Below are 17,148 nucleotides of genomic sequence, written 5' to 3'. Positions count from 1 at the left end.
TCCGGGGGTATTTACTTCGGGGGGGGGGAATTTCCGCGGGAGATATTTTCCGGGGGGATTTTCTGGGGGGTAATCACCAGGGAGGTAAACGCCAGCCATCGATTTTCACAATCGGGTCTTATAAGCCAGCGTTACTTTCCACAGGATATACATGATTGACACTCATGTTTTGTGCCGTTAAGACGCGGCCTGTCGTGAATAGCCCCCTTATATTGATGCACAAAAAAGGGGTGAAAGGGGATTGAATGGGCAACATCCTTCAGCAGTGACGTTGGGCATCATTTTATGGGAATATGACTACAAAATTAACTTCTAAGCGGATAAACTCCTTTTGAGAGTGCTCTCAAAATGTGTGAGAAGTTGTATGTAAATTTGAAATAAGAATTTCTGCAATTCAAACTTATCTACTGAAGAACAGAAATAATAACGATTACAACTGTTTTCACTTCCAACTCCGCGTCATGTCAGAGACATATCCTCTGGTCCTCAGGGGCTGAGGACCAGAGCGTATAGAGCGTATAGGAGCGTATTAGCGTATAAGAGGACGGATGAATTTCACCTTGTCAAAAATTTATCGAAGCACCCCCACGGAAAATCTAGCCAAAAATACAATATCCTTAGTTTTAGAAAAACACCTCTGATCATCTTTCGAATATTTTGGCTGTTTGGTTCCTATGATGGCCTCAAAGATAGAACTAATGATGTTGCTGCCTCACAAAACCTTGTCTAACTAAAACCACTAATACCGGTTCAGGAGTATAGAAATATGTGATTTCTTCTAGTTGTCTTACGTCTTCTTATAAGGAGGCCAATTAAGGAGAGGTACGGCTTGGTCTCTTCTAACCATCTTATGCCTGAATTAAGACATGGCGAAATCTATTCTCCGCCATGCACTGTAAGGCCCCTAAGTTATAGAATCCTTATTGCACATTATCTGCAAATTAACCTTATTGCACCCTGACTACACCAATCAAGACGGGGCTTAAGAAGCTCGGAAGTTGTATATAGGGGACTTGTGCTGGCAGAGGGTTTTTTGATGCGCAGACGCGGAGGTGTAAGACAGAATTGAGGCCATATACTACAAAGTTTCATGGTTAGAGTTAACCCTCAACCCGGAGTCACGCTAAAGTTTTGGTTTCGAAATCATGGTTATAGTTTCTATAGTTTAGCTTGTTGCATGGTCTGCTCTTGTATAATTATAGCAATTTTACCACAATTTTGTAAAAAGTCCATAGTGATTTAAAAATTCCTAAATTTAGTTGATTTTTGAATTACAAACTTGGTGGAAGCGATGAAAGACTTGAGAGAGAGGGCTAATTAGAGTAATGCCAAGACAGATGGTCTTTGCGAGAGGCAAAGCTGGCATAACTTTTTCATGATTGCATAGAAATCATTATTTGCACTTCTTGATTAAAGCTTATCCTCCACCATAGGGCACAACTAAGGTAGATAGGCATACATTAAGGGTAATTCAAATTCAGGAATAAATTCCTAACTCAGGATTGATGGAGAGATTTTTTAGAACTGGGCATCTGTTTCTGTTTTCTAGCTCTGTAAGTGCAACTCAATTTCGAAGTTAGCCTTTAAATGAGCTTCCCTTATTCTACAGTGAAATCTGAATAGCAGCGAGGGGTTAACAACTGGGCATTTTGAGGGACATCTGGAGGCATGAGGCACGGAGGCACGCCGGAGGCATATTCCAAAGGGCGCAATATGTAAATATATACAGCTTGCCTGTTATTCGGTATCTTTCGAATATTTCAGCATCTTTAAAAGCGATCTTTTAAAACTTGGAAAAAATCATTTATGGGTTTATTTGTCAAGGAAAAGAACCCCCAAGACTGGAAACAATTGATATGTACCTAAAGAAGAAGAACGGAGGACTGCAAGTTGTTGATATCCATGCAAAAACTATATAACCCTACGATGGCACTGATGGTATCACTTTTTCCTATTACACATGCAGCGTTGCCACCAGCTCAAAAATTAAATTCCGATTTTTCTTCAATAAAAAATCCCGAAATTTCAAAAAAAAATCCCAGAACACGGTTTTTAAGTTATACAACATAGGGCTGCGCGGTGATGACGTAAAAAGCAAGGAGCGAAATTCAAAGTACCGTGAAACGTGGTTTCTAGTTGTAACTAACAACTGATTGTCAATATTTCTAGTCTCATTTTGACGTGAAAATATTCTGGTGGATAAGTAAGATCTACGACAAACTTTTTAGGCCAAAACAATTCACCGAAGTTCCGAAAAAACGTGTCTACGCATCCGTGTCTCACCGTTATTTGAATTTCCCGCCCTAGAATTGACGTCACGCTTCACAGCCCTATTCAATATGGTTTGGCCAGCGGTAAAAGTTGCCTTTTATCACGTCTTCACACGTCCCTTTCCCTTTTATCATACCTGCTTTTATGTTAAGAGGTTGTGCCATGACGTACACCTGGATCTTGGATTCTTAATTATGCTAAAAAAAAGGTATCTGCTTCTTTGACTTAATAGGATCACAAAAACATATAGGTTCATTTTTCCTGACTGTACTTAGAATCTAACTTTCTGGGTATTAAACCCAGGCCTTTGGGTATTTGAAGAGAAAACTGTAAAGCAACAGTCAGAAAAACGGTTACTACCGAGTTATTAGTAAAACGCTCTAAGTAAAGCAACCAACTAAAAAAAATAACTAGTTTCTCAGATATTTATTGGTACGTTTCAGTAATCATCTCTATAATCACAGCTCAAATGACAACCCTAAGAAACTGGACAAATGAGCTTCAGTAAATCAAACTAAGCTCGGTTAGCAAAAGTATAAACACTAAGTCTTTTACTACTAAGTCTTCTACTGATCTGTAAATTTTAAAGTTGTAAGAGAAAGCCTTTTAGAAAACAACTTTTAAAATTCAATTTCGGGCGTGTGAACACTGAAGAGTCTAAAGTTCAAGGAATGGAGGTAAAAATGCTACCGAAAAAGTGTTTTAGAGAGGGGGAAGGACGTCAAGAACCGGGGGGAGCGAGAGGTATTTAGCAAGAAAAAAGTTAAACGATCGCGTGCCTTCATGTCCACTAGTACATTGACTGGTATATAATAAAAAAATTTTTGAAGTTTAGGTGATATGATAATGTATAAAGTTGTAAGATTTATATGTTTTTGTATTAAAATATCACTGAGTGGAGAGGAGGAGGGAGGAAAAAAAAATAACAACTACCACTGAAAATGTTAAACAAAATTCCTTCTGTTGACACACAGAACATGGCGATGGTGGTGGTTATGGTCTTGAGGTCAGTTTTAGGTTTAGGTGCCATTTTTAACATGCTGATTGCGATGCTGACGAGACATCAAAAAAGTGGAACCCTTTCTTCTGGATAAATGAATTCAGCTTCGTGAAGACGTCTGAGTCAAAGCCAAAGACAATGTTGGTGCCGATTTCCATAGAAACGGGTTCTGCTGAATGCGTGATATACAGGCTGGAGTAACAGTAACCCTGGTCTACCAATGCGGCAGTTAATGTGAGATCAGCATTCAGCCGGAACCACTCGCACAGAATTCCAATGTCGTCAGGGAACGGCATCGCCAAATTCTGCGTGTCAACAGAGTGGCATCTTCGCCCAGACAAGTAGCCAAACTGTATGACCCGCCCAACTAATACTCTCTTTCCCCTGCCAACCGGTCTGTAAACGCACCATTCACCGATACGCATTTCCGATTTCACACTGACCTCAGCATTGGTTTGTGGCAACTCACGTAGTCCTACTCGTCAGCCCTGTATCATCACCCTTTTTAATTGGTCACTACTCAGATTCTCAGAGCCTTTGCTCAGAAGCCACAACAGCGTGAATTTTTTTATTGGTGTTATGGAGCCGTCAGAAGTCTTGACAAGACAAAACCTAGAATTCTTCATGTTCGTCACAGGCTCACTAACCCAATTTTTCTCAACTTGGTGTTTCACGCAGTGAGCAATCACTGGCAAATCTTCAAAGATGCCGCCACTTTCCGAACCCGATTCAGTGTCAGTCACGGAAGCCTTTTCCTGCTTATCGGACAGAGTATTTTCCTCTGAGTCATCGTCTGAGTCACTGTCGTGAAGTACAGAAAGACGAACATTCGGTACTGGGTGACCGAAAGCAGAAAGTACGTCGTCGGGTATCAAGGCTTTCATTATTCGCTGGCTTTCAATATGAGCTCACCCTAGATCGAGCTTGATTTCATCGTCCCCGGGCAAAGAAAAATCGGAACTGACAGACACGACACCAATGAATCTAGCTCGCTTGGCCTTGGGCATGGACAACTGTTCATTAGAATATTGAGCTTCAAAATCCGTTATACTTTCATATCGACAAATTCGATGTAGAAGTTGGAGGAACGAAAAGTTTATTACAGTACTGTAAGTGCTGGTTTGAGACCGCATCTTCCTAAAGAATCTTCACACGGTTGGCTATTCATGTCGGAGAGTTTGAAAAGACGTTCGAGCCCAAGCCGTTTGAATCAACGAATGAGAAGCACTAGGGAATGCATATTTATCTCTAGGCAATGGCAAAGGTTTTTTGTGATAATAAAATTCTCGTTCAAAGCACAATGTCCACTTTTTAGGACCCAGGATCTCCAATGTCGAACGCAGTAAACAACACGACCAAGTAAAGATAACCTCTCAAGAGGAGAAAGTTTGCCGTCGTAAAAAACGCGCCGTACGCTTTCCATAAGCCAAAGATAAAACTGTATTCCTTCGCTTCCAGGAACACGCTGTTTCAGGTGTGCCGGAGGCACGGAGGCACAGCCGGAGGCACAAAGGAAGGGACACCTGCGACGGTCATTATTAGCCCCTCAAATAGCAGCTTAAGCTTATTATATGCAAGTACACGCTGATGCTCTTATAATCTCATGAGTTATGTTTTAAGCAAATGTCAGGAATAATTTTACGCATAAGACAAAATATTTTAAAAAAGAGGCTACTCACATTTGAAAGTTAGTTTTGCTAGAAGGTGAATGCCCTATTTACAGAAGAAGAATAAAACAAGCAATTTTTTTCAACTCAAATTAAAACCCGTAGAAATGTGTTCCCTTTGGCTGAAATACAAACGTCTCCAACAGAAGAGAGTTTGAAAGAATTAATTAGTTAAAATAGCCTTCTAAAATAGAAGTCACTATTAAGATTCTATTGTCATTTTACTTGACGATCGAACGCTCTATTTTAGAGGAAGAATAAAATAAGGGATTTTTTCAATGAAAATAAAAAATCCAGCATATATGAACTATATCGGTTATCGATAGAAGGGTACTTGTCTGTTATAGCAAGAAAACTCAAGTTCTTGACCGAACAAAACCGGTTTCTTTCTGTAGTTTCTGTAGATTCTGTAGATTCTTTCTGTAGATTCTATTGTCATTTTACTTGACGATCGAACGCTCTATTTTAGAGGAAGAATAAAATAAGGGATTTTTTCAATGAAAATAAAAAATCCAGCAGATATGAACTATATCGGTTATCGATAGAAGGGTAGTTGTCTGTTATAGCAAGAAAACTCAAGTTCTTGACCGAACAAAACCAGTTTCTCTCTGTAGTTTCTGTAGATTCTTTCTGTAGATTCTATTGTCATTTTTACTTGACGATCGAACGCTCTATTTGAGAGGAAGAATAAAATAAGGGATTTTTTCAATGAAAATAAAAAATCCAGCAGATATGAACTATATCGGTTATCGATAGAAGGGTACTTGTCTGTTATAGCAAGAAAACTCAAGTTCTTGACCGAACAAAACCGGTTTCTCTCTGTAGTTTCTGTAGATTCTTTCTGTAGATTCTATTGTCATTTTTACTTGACGATCGAACGCTCTATTTGAGAGGAAGAATAAAATAAGGGATTTTTTCAATGAAAATAAAAAATCCAGCAGATATGAACTATATCGGTTATCGATAGAAGGGTACTTGTCTGTTATAGCAAGAAAACTCAAGTTCTTGAACGAACAAAACCGGTTTCTCTCTGTAGTTTCTGTAGATTCTTTCTGTAGATTCTATTGTCATTTTTACTTGACGATCGGACGCTCTATTTTAGAGGAAGAATAAAATAAGGGATTTTTTCAATGAAAATAAAAAATCCAGCAGATATGAACTATATCGGTTATCGATAGAAGGGTACTTGTCTGTTATAGCAAGAAAACTCAAGTTCTTGACCGAACAAAACCGGTTTCTCTCTGTAGTTTCTGTAGATTCTTTCTGTAGATTCTATTGTCATTTTACTTGACGATCGAACGCTCTATTTTAGAGGAAGAATAAAATAAGGGATTTTTTCAATGAAAATAAAAAATTCAGCAGATATGAACTATATCGGTTATCGATAGAAGGGTACTTGTCTGTTATAGCAAGAAAACTCAAGTTCTTGACCGAAAAAAACCGGTTTCTTTCTGTAGTTTCTGTAGATTCTGTAGATTCTTTCTGTAGATTCTATTGTCATTTTTACTTGACGATCGAACGTTCTGTTTTAGAGGAAGAATAAAATAAGGGATTTTTTCAATGAAAATAAAAAATCCAGCAGATATGAACTATATCGGTTATCGATAGAAGGGTACTTGTCTGTTATAGCAAGAAAACTCAAGTTCTTGACCGAACAAAACCGGTTTCTTTCTGTAGTTTCTTTCAGCTTAGCGTGAGAAAGTACATACATACTACATTGTAGGTATACTTTAAGAAAATATTTTAGTTGGTATTTGGGTTAGGTATATTTAAGTAGGTATATTTCATTAGGATTAACCTAACTTCACTTCTCGAATGTTGTTGCTATAACAGATATGTACCGATAGAAGTATTCATTAGACCTATCATGGATTAAAAATTGAATGGTTCATCACTTCCCTTTCTACGACCATCGGTTTCAAATTGTAATTGATTAAAAAAAAAAAATCCAAAAAAGAAATTTTTCAAAGAAAAGTAAAGGCCATAATGAACCGAAGATCAGCAGAAATAAAAATCTATAACAATTCTCAAACTCAAAACAATCAAAAAATTCCTATTATAGAATAAATGAAACTAAAAATTAAATAAAAAAGCATAGCAAACAAACATACAACAGGTAATTTACGAATGAATAAATAAATCTTAAAACGAGTAAAAGTTAGACTGAATATGCAAATCAAGCTTAAAACGAAAAAAAAGTTCACCCTTTGATCACTTTTGACTCTCAAAAAAAGAACTTGAAGTTTTAATTTCTAAACGAATAAGCCCCCTCCAAAGTTCCAACCACCCCTTCCACTAAAACCTTTTAAGATAACAATTGACAACTTACAACCCTTGTCCCGGGGGTTATTGGGGGTTTTTCAACCCCTAGGTTATAGTTATTTGAATTTTGGACTATTTTGAACAAAATAGCTATTTCAAAACTTTAATCGGATGCATTTGGGGAAAAAAGCGCGCGAAGGGTGGAGGCTGGTTTCCCTCTCATCACTTCCAACTATTAAAAAGGGCAAAAGAAATTCTGATTTCCAATAGAATGAGCCTCCTCCAAAGTTTATACGACCACGCCTTCCATAAAACTTTATGTTAACGATGGGTAACCCCTCCCATCAAACCTTATATGCCCCTGGGGAATAACTCAAAACGCCTGACCCTGGACTTTGCGAAGCTGTGTCAACCCCAGAAACATTGGTATATGATACATGAATTATTTTTTAACAAAAATCACTATCCCAAATTCTTGGGGGGTGGGGGGGGGGCACTTGCCCTCCGATCACTTCTGACTCTTAAAAGAAAACTATAACTTTCAATTTCTAATCATTTGAGCCCCCTCCGAAGTTTATACGACTAAATCTGCCATAAAAACCTAAAACGTCCCCGGAACATAACTTACACCCCTTCCTCCGCGCTCTTGGGGTTGTGTCGACCCCGAAGTTTTTCTTATCCGATCTTTGAAGTATTTTTAACAAAGTAGCTATCTCAAAATTTTATCGAATGCATTTGGGGAATAAAGGGCTGGGAGAGGGCTAGTTACCCTCATATCACCTTTGACTCTTAAAAAGAGCACTAGAACTTCCAATTTCCAAGTGAATGAGCCCCCTCTGAAGTTTATACGACCACCCCTTCCGTATGAAGTGCCACTGGAAAAAAATATAAATAATGAATAACAAAACACTAAAGCATTATGGCTCTTATTATAAGCAATGCTGTAGTGTTGCCTCTGATCTAAGGGGAAAAGGAGAACAGAAAGACAAAATGTTTTCAAGTTATTACTACCAGAAAAAAAAAGAAAACCTGAAAAAACACCAAATGGTACATCATATGCACCAAACCTTAGAATTTTCAGCAAAAAAAAAATAGTACCAGAAGCGGGGACATAGGTAGGAAACCTTGGAATCACGGTCTCCCCAAATCATAAATTTTTCTGAATTTCTGGGCACTTCTTGCTCAAATTATCAAATAAAATTTGTTCTTTTTATTATTACACCACCCCCCCCCACAGAATAAAAAAATACTCCTTGGTACATACCTGGCCAAAGGGTGAATATTTTTCAAATAGGAGCTGAAAAATAAGAAAAATAAATCTTAAGATGTTAAGCCCGCCATAGTAAGTTTGGTCGTCTCAGCCCCAGAATACCCCAGAGTATTTTAGCAGACACTTAGTCTTTTTAAATTGTATGAGCGTTATACTTTAAATAACAACTTTATATTATAATACTTAGACTTCATGTTAAAATTACAACAATAGAAAGCGTGACTTCAGAAATCTCCCGTTTTCTAAAACAAAGTTGAGAGCAATAGGTGTGAGCAATATGACTAAACAAATGTGGGTGATGTGCACACGGCAATAATGAATGAGACTAAATTTTAACTTCTATGGATGTCCATCTGGAGGGTAGATTTACATGACTATTCTAAGTTTGCAACGTAATTAACACGTAACTACAATTTTTATGTTGACATACATTTTGGTTCTTTCAAAAGAAGACATTCTAAACACCGAGTGATGTCTAAATTTTCTCAAGTTAAGTTTTAGAAGAACCTTAAGCAACACACGGAACAGTTATACAAGTAAATGACAATAACATTCAAGAGGATAGAAAGGGACTATGAGGCCGACTCCTTGGAATCTCAAGATCTTGTCAATATTTCGTTACGATGGAACAGGTATACAAGTAAATGACAATAACCTTCAAGGAGATAGAAAGGGATTCTGAGGCCGGCTCCTTGGGATCTCAAGATCCTGTCAATATTTTCTTATGATGGAACAGGTATACAAGTAAATGACAATAACATTCAAGGGGACAGAAAGGAACTCTGAGGCCGGCTCCTTAGAATCTCAAGATTTCGTCAATTTTCCTATGATGGAGCAGGTATACAAGTAAATGATAATGACATTCAAGGGGATAGAAAGGGACTCTGAGGCCGGCTCCTTGGAATCTCAAGATCTTGTCAATATTTTCCTATTATGGAACAGGTATACAAGTAAATCACAATAACATTCAAGGGGATAGACAGGGACTCTGAGGCCGGCTCCTTGGAATCTCAAAATTTCGTCAATTTTCCACACAAGTAAATGGAACAGTTACACAAGTAAATGACAATAACATTTAAGGGGATGGAAAGGGACTCTGAGGCCGGCTCCTCGGAATCTTAAGGTCTTGTCAATATTTTCTTATGATGGAACAGGTATACTAGTAAATGACAATAACATTCAAGAGGATAGAAAGGGACTCTGAGGCTGGCTCCTTGGAATCTCAAGATCTTGTCAATATTTTCCTATGATGAAACAGGTATACAAGTAAATGACAATAACATTCAAGGGGATAGAAAGGGACTCTGAGGCCGGCTCCTTGGAATCTCAAGGTCTTGTCAATAATTTCCTATGATGGAACAGGTATACTAGTAAATGACAATAACATTCAAGAAAATAGAAATGGACTCTGAGGCCGGCTCCTTGGAATCTCAAGATCTTGTCAATATTTTCCTATGATGAAACAGGTATACAAGTAAATGACAATAACATTCAAGGGGATAGAAAGGGACTCTGAGGCCGGCTCCTTGGAATCTCAAGATCCTGTCAATATTTTCCAATGATGTACTTCACGTTTTATTATTTTTGAAGTCAATGATGTACTTCATGTTTTATTATTTTTGTAGTCTTTTTTTTTACAAATTTTACTCCCACGAAAAAGTTCGTGAGCAAAAACCACAATCAGACAGTTCATGATATCGAACTGTAAGTAAGGAGTGACACAGCTCAATAGTAACCGAAACTCTGAGAAATAGTTTTGATAGCAATGGATAGATCAAAAGAATTGAATTTAGATGCTGATTCAAAATGCAAAAAATCAATTAAGCTTGATAATACCTATCCAAAGTTACGAGCCTGAGAAGTTGCTCGATTTTTGAAAAAGAGGAGAAAGACCCCCAAAACATCAAATGATCTTAATAAAAGTCACACCATCAAATTCAGCATATTATAAAAATCTACTAAAGAGATCTGAAGCTCCTATGTACACAAATGTAAAATTTTGCCTTTTTTGCCAGAATAAAGAATACGAATGCGTGTTTATTATTATTATATTTTTTTTGTATGCTTTTCCCAGGGGTGGTCGTAACGAACCAATTATCCCAGAAGACCAAGAGAGGGTTCATTTAATCATAAATCAAAAGTTGTAGTGTCCTTTTTCAGTGGCTAAAAAGATTGGAGGGCAGCTAGCCCCCTCCCATGCCCCTTTTTGTCCAAAGTCGCCCGATCAAAATTTTGAAATAGTGGTTTCGTTCAGTACAGTTGAAATTTTCAATAAATATGCATTGGGGATAATATGACCCCTCAGAGACCCTAGAGAATTGGCTGTAAGTTACAAAACTTCCATTGTTTACGAATAATATTTTTCAGCGAAGAAGGAATTGTACGGAGGGAGGTATTTCACGTGGGAGGAACTTTCCATGGAGAAGTTTTCCGTGGGGGAGGGAATTTTTCATAAAAGGGGAGGATGATCTACCGGTATTATTTGAAAAACGATCAGAGATTAAAAAAAAAATAGTTGTTCAACTGAAAGTAAGGTGACATTAAAATTCAAAACGAACATAAATAATTCTGGTTTCAATAAATGGGTCCCCCCCCCCTCATCAAAACCTTGCTCTTTACGCTAAATATTGACTGTTTTTCCCAATTCCTTAACAACGACTCCTGAAACAGGAAGTTTAATTAGAATTAGAAGCTTTTTTGAAAGTGCTAAAAAAAACTTTAACGTGGAGATCAAGGTATTGAGGAGGGGGCAACCCCTTCATATACGGAATTATTCCTTTTTGTTTGGAGTTTTAATGTTACTCCTTACTTTCAGTTGAAAAAACTTGTTTTTTTTATTTAATACAAAAAAAGAACTACATATTGTACAAACACGGGCGCTATTTCACGAAGATGTTTTGGAGGAGGAGGGTGGGGACATGGGACTTTTTCCATTTTCTCAATGAAGGTGCATATTCTCTAAAACCGAGGGGAGGGTAAAATCTAGGAAGACAATCCGCCTAATTGGCACCTAAAATCTAAGATTGAATCCACGTATCTTGTGAATTAAAGTTCAGATTGCATAAAACCCCTTTTAAAAGATTAAACGGGGTCTCTAGAGGAATATTGCAACTAGCTAATTAGCCGACTTAAAAGATAAATTAATTTAAAAAAAATAAGGTTGTTCTGAGCTAAGTAAAGAGCGAAGTTGAAAATTAAAACGAACAAAAAATATTACTTCACAATCACTTAAAACGAAATATATATCAATAAACCAACTGATGATATTACATGAGATGAGATTACAAATAAACCAACTGATGATATTTCACTATACAAAACTAGCGCTTTACTGAAAACACAAAAGCCGAGTAAGAAAAGAATAGTAATTTAGGGGATCAAAAGTGAATATGTAGCGTCACAACAAAAAATAACCTGTGACGCTTTTCATAGTCTTCTTTTTTTCTTCTTTTCTTTCTCTTTATGTCAAAAATTGTAAGAATGGGGGAATTATGTGAAAATCATTCGAAAAAAATCGTAAAGACAATGAAATAATGGAAACGTATCTTGAGCTTCTACCCCCTCCTACCTTCCTATCTCCTTTTCATCCTTTTCAAGCACTAATTTTTCTAAATTTTAATCGCGTAACCGTTTTTGTGTTTAAAGTAACGTCATAAACCGTCATCAAAGAGGCACACTTGTGCCTCTTTAAAGAGGCGACCCACCACAATGTTAAGCGATTTCGGGTCCTAGTGGTCACAGAGAGACAGCGGTGATCGCATTTTGTAGCCCAAGCTCCAACTAAGAAACGTGCAAAATTTCACCCCCCTCCGACTTTATCTTCATGTGTAAAAGTGGGCCGGAAGTTTCGACCCTCCGACCACAGCTCCCCTTTAACGTTGTCAGATAGGGTTGAAATTTAGAGGATAAGCTGTTCTGGGGCCCGGGAGCTTGTCCTCGAAATTTCAGCTCAATCCGATCACTCCTTCCCTGTTTTCCAAAAACCCGACATAGCCACTTAAAGTTCATTTTTTTTTATTAGCCACGCCTACAGGCCACAGTTGGCAACGGATCCGAGTGAATGAGGACTCATTCAAAGCGGAATTCGACCTGTTAAGGTCTTTTGATATTTTCAGACCGAAAAAATTATCCCCCGAATTTACATTTACAAAAAACCTCGTTTTCCTCTAAGAGCCCATGTTACATTTTCCCACTACAGACCCCCTTTAACGTTGTCTGATCAGGCTGAAATGTAGAGGATAAGCTTTCCTGGGGCCTGGAAGCTTATCCTCAAAATGTTAGCTCAATCATATCCTTCCTTCCCTATTTTCCAAAAACAAAATATCAAGTTTTGTGAGGATTTGCTTGCGTCAAAAATAGATACGAGAGACTAAAATAATATAACAAGTGTCTCTGTGGTACAATGGTCATTGTTCCTGACTGGCAGGCGGAAGATCCGGGTTCGATTCGCTGTCAGAGAAAATTTTTTATATACTGAATTTAAAGTTTAAAAAAGAAACTCTGTTATATTATTTTATTTTTAAACTAAAGTTTAAAAAAGAAATCCAATCTATTATAAGTAATAAACTGTACAAAACCGTGCAGAAATTATTTGAAAAAAACTAAGTTTTCCAAAGAGTTAAAGAGGCTGAGTCACAAGTTCGAACCTTAAAACGTACAGAGATTAGGAGGTACAGTTGGGAGGCTGTCGCCCTCAAACCCCGCTTCCGTATATGAAAGGGCCTGTGCCCTCCTCAACGCCTCGCTCTTTACGCTAAAGTTTGACTTTCTCAGAACTCTTTTTTTTTAACAATAAAAACTTTAGCGTAAAGAGCAAGGCGTTGAGGAGGGCACAGCCCTTTTCATATACGGAAGCGGGGGTTTGGGGGGCGGCAGCCCCCCAGCTGCACCTCCTAATCCCTGTACATTTTAAGGTTCGAACGTGTGACTCAGCCTCTTTAACTCTTTGGAAAACGTAGTTTTTTTCACATAATAACGGATAAAGGTCGTCATAAACCAGTCAGCTTTAAAATAATATTCGGAAGGTATTTGCTTATTTACTATCTTAAGTATATATATACTTAATTTAAATTATTTTCTTATTTACCATCTTTCGATTCGTATACCAAAGAAAAAGATAAAGAAATAATTTACAGAAGCAGAAATAAGACGCTCGAATATGACTAAAACTCTTTTTCCCAAAAATAGAGTAAAGCCCAGAAAGGTAAAAAACAGAATGATCTGAAAAAGCAGAATAAAGCTTACAAGGGCAAAAAGTCGCAAAGGCTAGGAATAAGTAAAGATGAAAAGGTGACGTTGGGTAACAAAAAGACCGATCAAGTGGATAGCTTCACTTACCATGGCAGTATTATTAGTAAAGATGGATTTAGAGGGGGGCTAGAGGAATTAAGAGCCCGGGTCGGCAAAACGAGCTGAAATTGCAACATTAATGGGAAAAAATCGTAATGTTTACAGTATTGATGGAGTGGCAGGGCGTTAAACTCTATATTTGCCCCCAAAAACCTAACTGGCTCTGCCCAGCATAAAAAGGAATGCGTGGAGGATGGGTCGCTCGTTATTTCACTGTTATAAATAAGACATTATGGAGCAAAGAATAAGCGTAAAAAAAGTTCCATATAATTACATTATGTCAAACAAAAATTAATATAAAAAATGTTGGAGGTCAATTCAAACTGGCAAAAGCTGTCTATTTTTGCAAGTGACTATTTCCATGGTAAACGGCACAATATATGTTCTACCATAATAAATCAAAACCGTAGACGTTCCCTGATAGAAATAAACATACAAAGAATATGATCACATGTCTCAATTGAATGCAAGCTGATCCAGCCCAGTCTTCAACTCTCACTAAAGTAAGCCCTCCAGTCTAAAAAAGGCAGAAATGTAAAGTAGTAAACTATCTGAAGCTTCAAAGGAGTTGCGAACCTCCCACGACTTGGTGTACACAGCAAAGCCCTTATTGCTCTACCGCGCGTGGCGTACTCCGCGCCATGCATAGGCACACTTACGTCATCCGGGGTCCCCTCACATCATGTGTGGCACAATTCAACCACCATTGGAACGCACCAAAGGGTGCATACAAATTTTGGAAGTGGTCTACCCCTCTAAAACTCCGTCCTACAAATTCCAAATTGAGACACCTGCTTGCCAGCGAAACTTAGCCGAAAGGTAACCAAGATACTCTGGCTGATGCTGGAATTGCAAAAAGATCTTTGAATCAGTCGACCCGTGAATGAGTATCTTCTCATGCTGGTAAACGTAGGATCTAATCAATGCAACTATGGGGTGAGTTGACCTAGTAACCTACTACTATCTACATCAGCATAATTAGCGTTATACCCTCAATTTAACTTCTGTTAACCAAGTTCAAGTTTTAGAATTAACATGAGTAGCTTGATTGATGTCATTGGTAGATATTATGGCCCAAGCATATAATCATGGACGGGGGGGGCAAGCTCCTGGCTTGTAATCATGAAAAATAATCCTAGTCTAGAGGCTTCTTACTATCTTCGAAAGTAGTTGAGTTAGGTGAATGAAGCTTTCAGGAATAAATACAGGGTCAAGAACATATCACAGATAGGTATTACCAAGCTACTATGTATACCCTTTTCATGTTTCTAGGACTTAGAAGATTTTTTAAATGACCTTAGTCAGTTTTCCATCTCTTTTTCATTGCCTGCATTTTAAAAAAACGCAATTCCTGTGATTTCGGTACAATTTTAAGCCGTATCTTGTTTTTTCCCTAAATTTAAGAAACATATTTATAAATCTTTAAGACCTTATCAATTGGGAATGAGCAAATGTATGAGGCTCAAAACACTTCTCTTGTGCTTTTTTGGAGCAACAGATATATTTTGTGAGGTTTCACTTTTGTAACACAAAGATTATCAAAGGTCAGTACCCTCTTGAGGGAGGAGCAGTGGAGGTAGGAGTTCCAAAATATCTTTCCATGAGATAATTAAGGCGCTGGATGTTTTCCTGAGATTTTCATTTACCTAACTTAATTACTCTCCAAGGTAGGACAAAACCCCTAGCTACGTCGGATTTAATAAAGTATAGCCGACCCCATAACTTAATTTTTAGTGTAAAATATGGAATATTATTTTGTTCATAAAATATCTACAAAAGATAAAACAGGAGGAAAGTAGAGAAATAGATATAAAAGAAGGGTCGTTTTCACAATTGGAAAAAGTGTCGTTAAACAAAACTTTTTTTTGTTGGTTGTTGAAAAGAAATGTAGTAAACCAAACGTTTAGGAATGACAAAAATTAAGGTCTAAACAATTTTTGTTTAGACCTAATTGGACCCAGTTTAGACCCGTTTAGACCTGTTTAGACCTGACTTTTTCTTATCTCCCCTTAACGACATTAACTTATTATGAACTTAGATTATTTTGTGCTAGGTGGATGAATCTTGCAAAACTGATGAATACAGACCAGACATGGGCTCCTGGAGGAGGTTTAAGCTTTTACCTCCACTCCTTACGTACTTTTAATGCCTAAAAGATAATATAAGAATAGGTCCTAACTTTGAAAAAAAAGAAATGGCTTGCAATCTTATTCAAATCTGTTCACAGATTCTACTTGAAGGGCTTCTGGTTGGACCTATACAACCTTACACTGACACAGACTATATCCATGATCACTAGGATAAAAGAATTAATATCCTCCAGAGCAAGTGATAGCGCATACGGCGTCAAATCGACGTTGGTTGTTTGGTCTTTTTAGAGGTGACAACGGGATTACGGGAATCGAACCCTGAGCCCCGTATGACTAAGCAAAGCCTAAGGCCATTGTGCTCCCACATGGTTAATTGAAAGATTGACTGCAAATAAACTGCAACAGAAATAGTTTATGAATCGCTGGGATAATTTAGCCACTTGATCAGACACCTCGGATTTCGCTCAAGATCCGAAGGATAACAGCGTGATGACTCAAATTTAAAATTTACATTTGAAATCAATTATTTTTTTTACATGAAATCAGCATAATTTTTTATTCTTTTCTTTTTTACTAGGATTAGAACTATTTTGGACTGTACATTCGTCCATAAAGTTTTGATTCACCTAGATTACTAGTTGACCTTTTCAAAGTCGGCGTATTATCTTAAAAAAAGAACCACCAAAGCTCAAAAACAAGACCATAAACAGGCCATAAACCGAGACCGTAAACCGAAACAGGACCATAAACAGAAAGAAAAACAAGAAAAAATCAAATGGTAGTGTTTGACTAAAATTTCTCTGAATCTTCTCCCGAAAATATGAGGTTGTAAGTTATAATTTGGTGCAAAAGGGTAATTAAAGCAAAAACGACAACGAAAACTCTTAGAATAACTTAGAAAATATACGTCACGGTAAGATGACGGAACCAGTCATATGATGAAAGGATAGTTTCTGGGTTTTTTTTCCCGTTTTCATAAAAAAAATCAATTCTTTTTCGAATTTCAACTTCTTTTTTTTTGGAAAAAAACTAGGCTTTATTTTCAAGACTCATCGTTTTCCAAAAAAAGTTCATCGAAAATCTGTTAAGCAGGATGAATAAACCTTTTAGAAATGGATCTTCAGCCCAAATTGGGTCTAACTTGCATTAAAAGACTACATTTTTTTATGATTCCATATATATATATATATATATATATATATATATATATATATATATATATATATATATATATATATA

At 37.2% G+C, this 17,148-nt stretch overlaps 2 protein-coding genes across 6 annotated transcripts in view; one reads left to right on the top strand and one right to left on the bottom strand.

Annotated features, from left to right (window-relative positions):
• The window catches only part of Rab3GAP1 (RAB3 GTPase activating protein subunit 1), a 350,147-nt gene that overhangs the window by 133,609 nt on the left and 199,390 nt on the right, over positions 1 to 17,148 (bottom strand). The window contains exon 1 of one of the 5 annotated variants that reach the window (XM_089098389.1): positions 560 to 688. The exons of the other annotated variants lie outside the window; for them this stretch is intronic. Coding sequence (XP_088954515.1) covers positions 560 to 645 — 86 coding nt within the window. The 5' untranslated portion in view covers positions 646 to 688. Of the gene's footprint in view, positions 1 to 559; positions 689 to 17,148 lie in introns of those variants that run through there. 5 annotated transcript variants of the gene reach the window in all.
• Positions 14,697 to 17,148, top strand: part of LOC148946359 (uncharacterized) — a 57,813-nt gene continuing 55,361 nt past the window's right edge. Inside the window, exon 1 of the mRNA XM_089098388.1 lies at positions 14,697 to 14,755. Coding sequence (XP_088954514.1) covers positions 14,751 to 14,755 — 5 coding nt within the window. The 5' untranslated portion in view covers positions 14,697 to 14,750. The remainder of the gene's footprint in view (positions 14,756 to 17,148) is intronic.

Source organism: Artemia sp. Qi Xiang Cuo, chromosome 12, assembly GCF_049724085.1.
Source record: "Artemia sp. Qi Xiang Cuo chromosome 12, ASM4972408v1, whole genome shotgun sequence".
NCBI lineage: Eukaryota > Metazoa > Arthropoda > Branchiopoda > Anostraca > Artemiidae > Artemia > Artemia sp. Qi Xiang Cuo.
The sequence above is the reverse complement of the archived record's forward strand: the minus strand, read 5'-3'. Positions and strand labels throughout refer to the sequence as shown.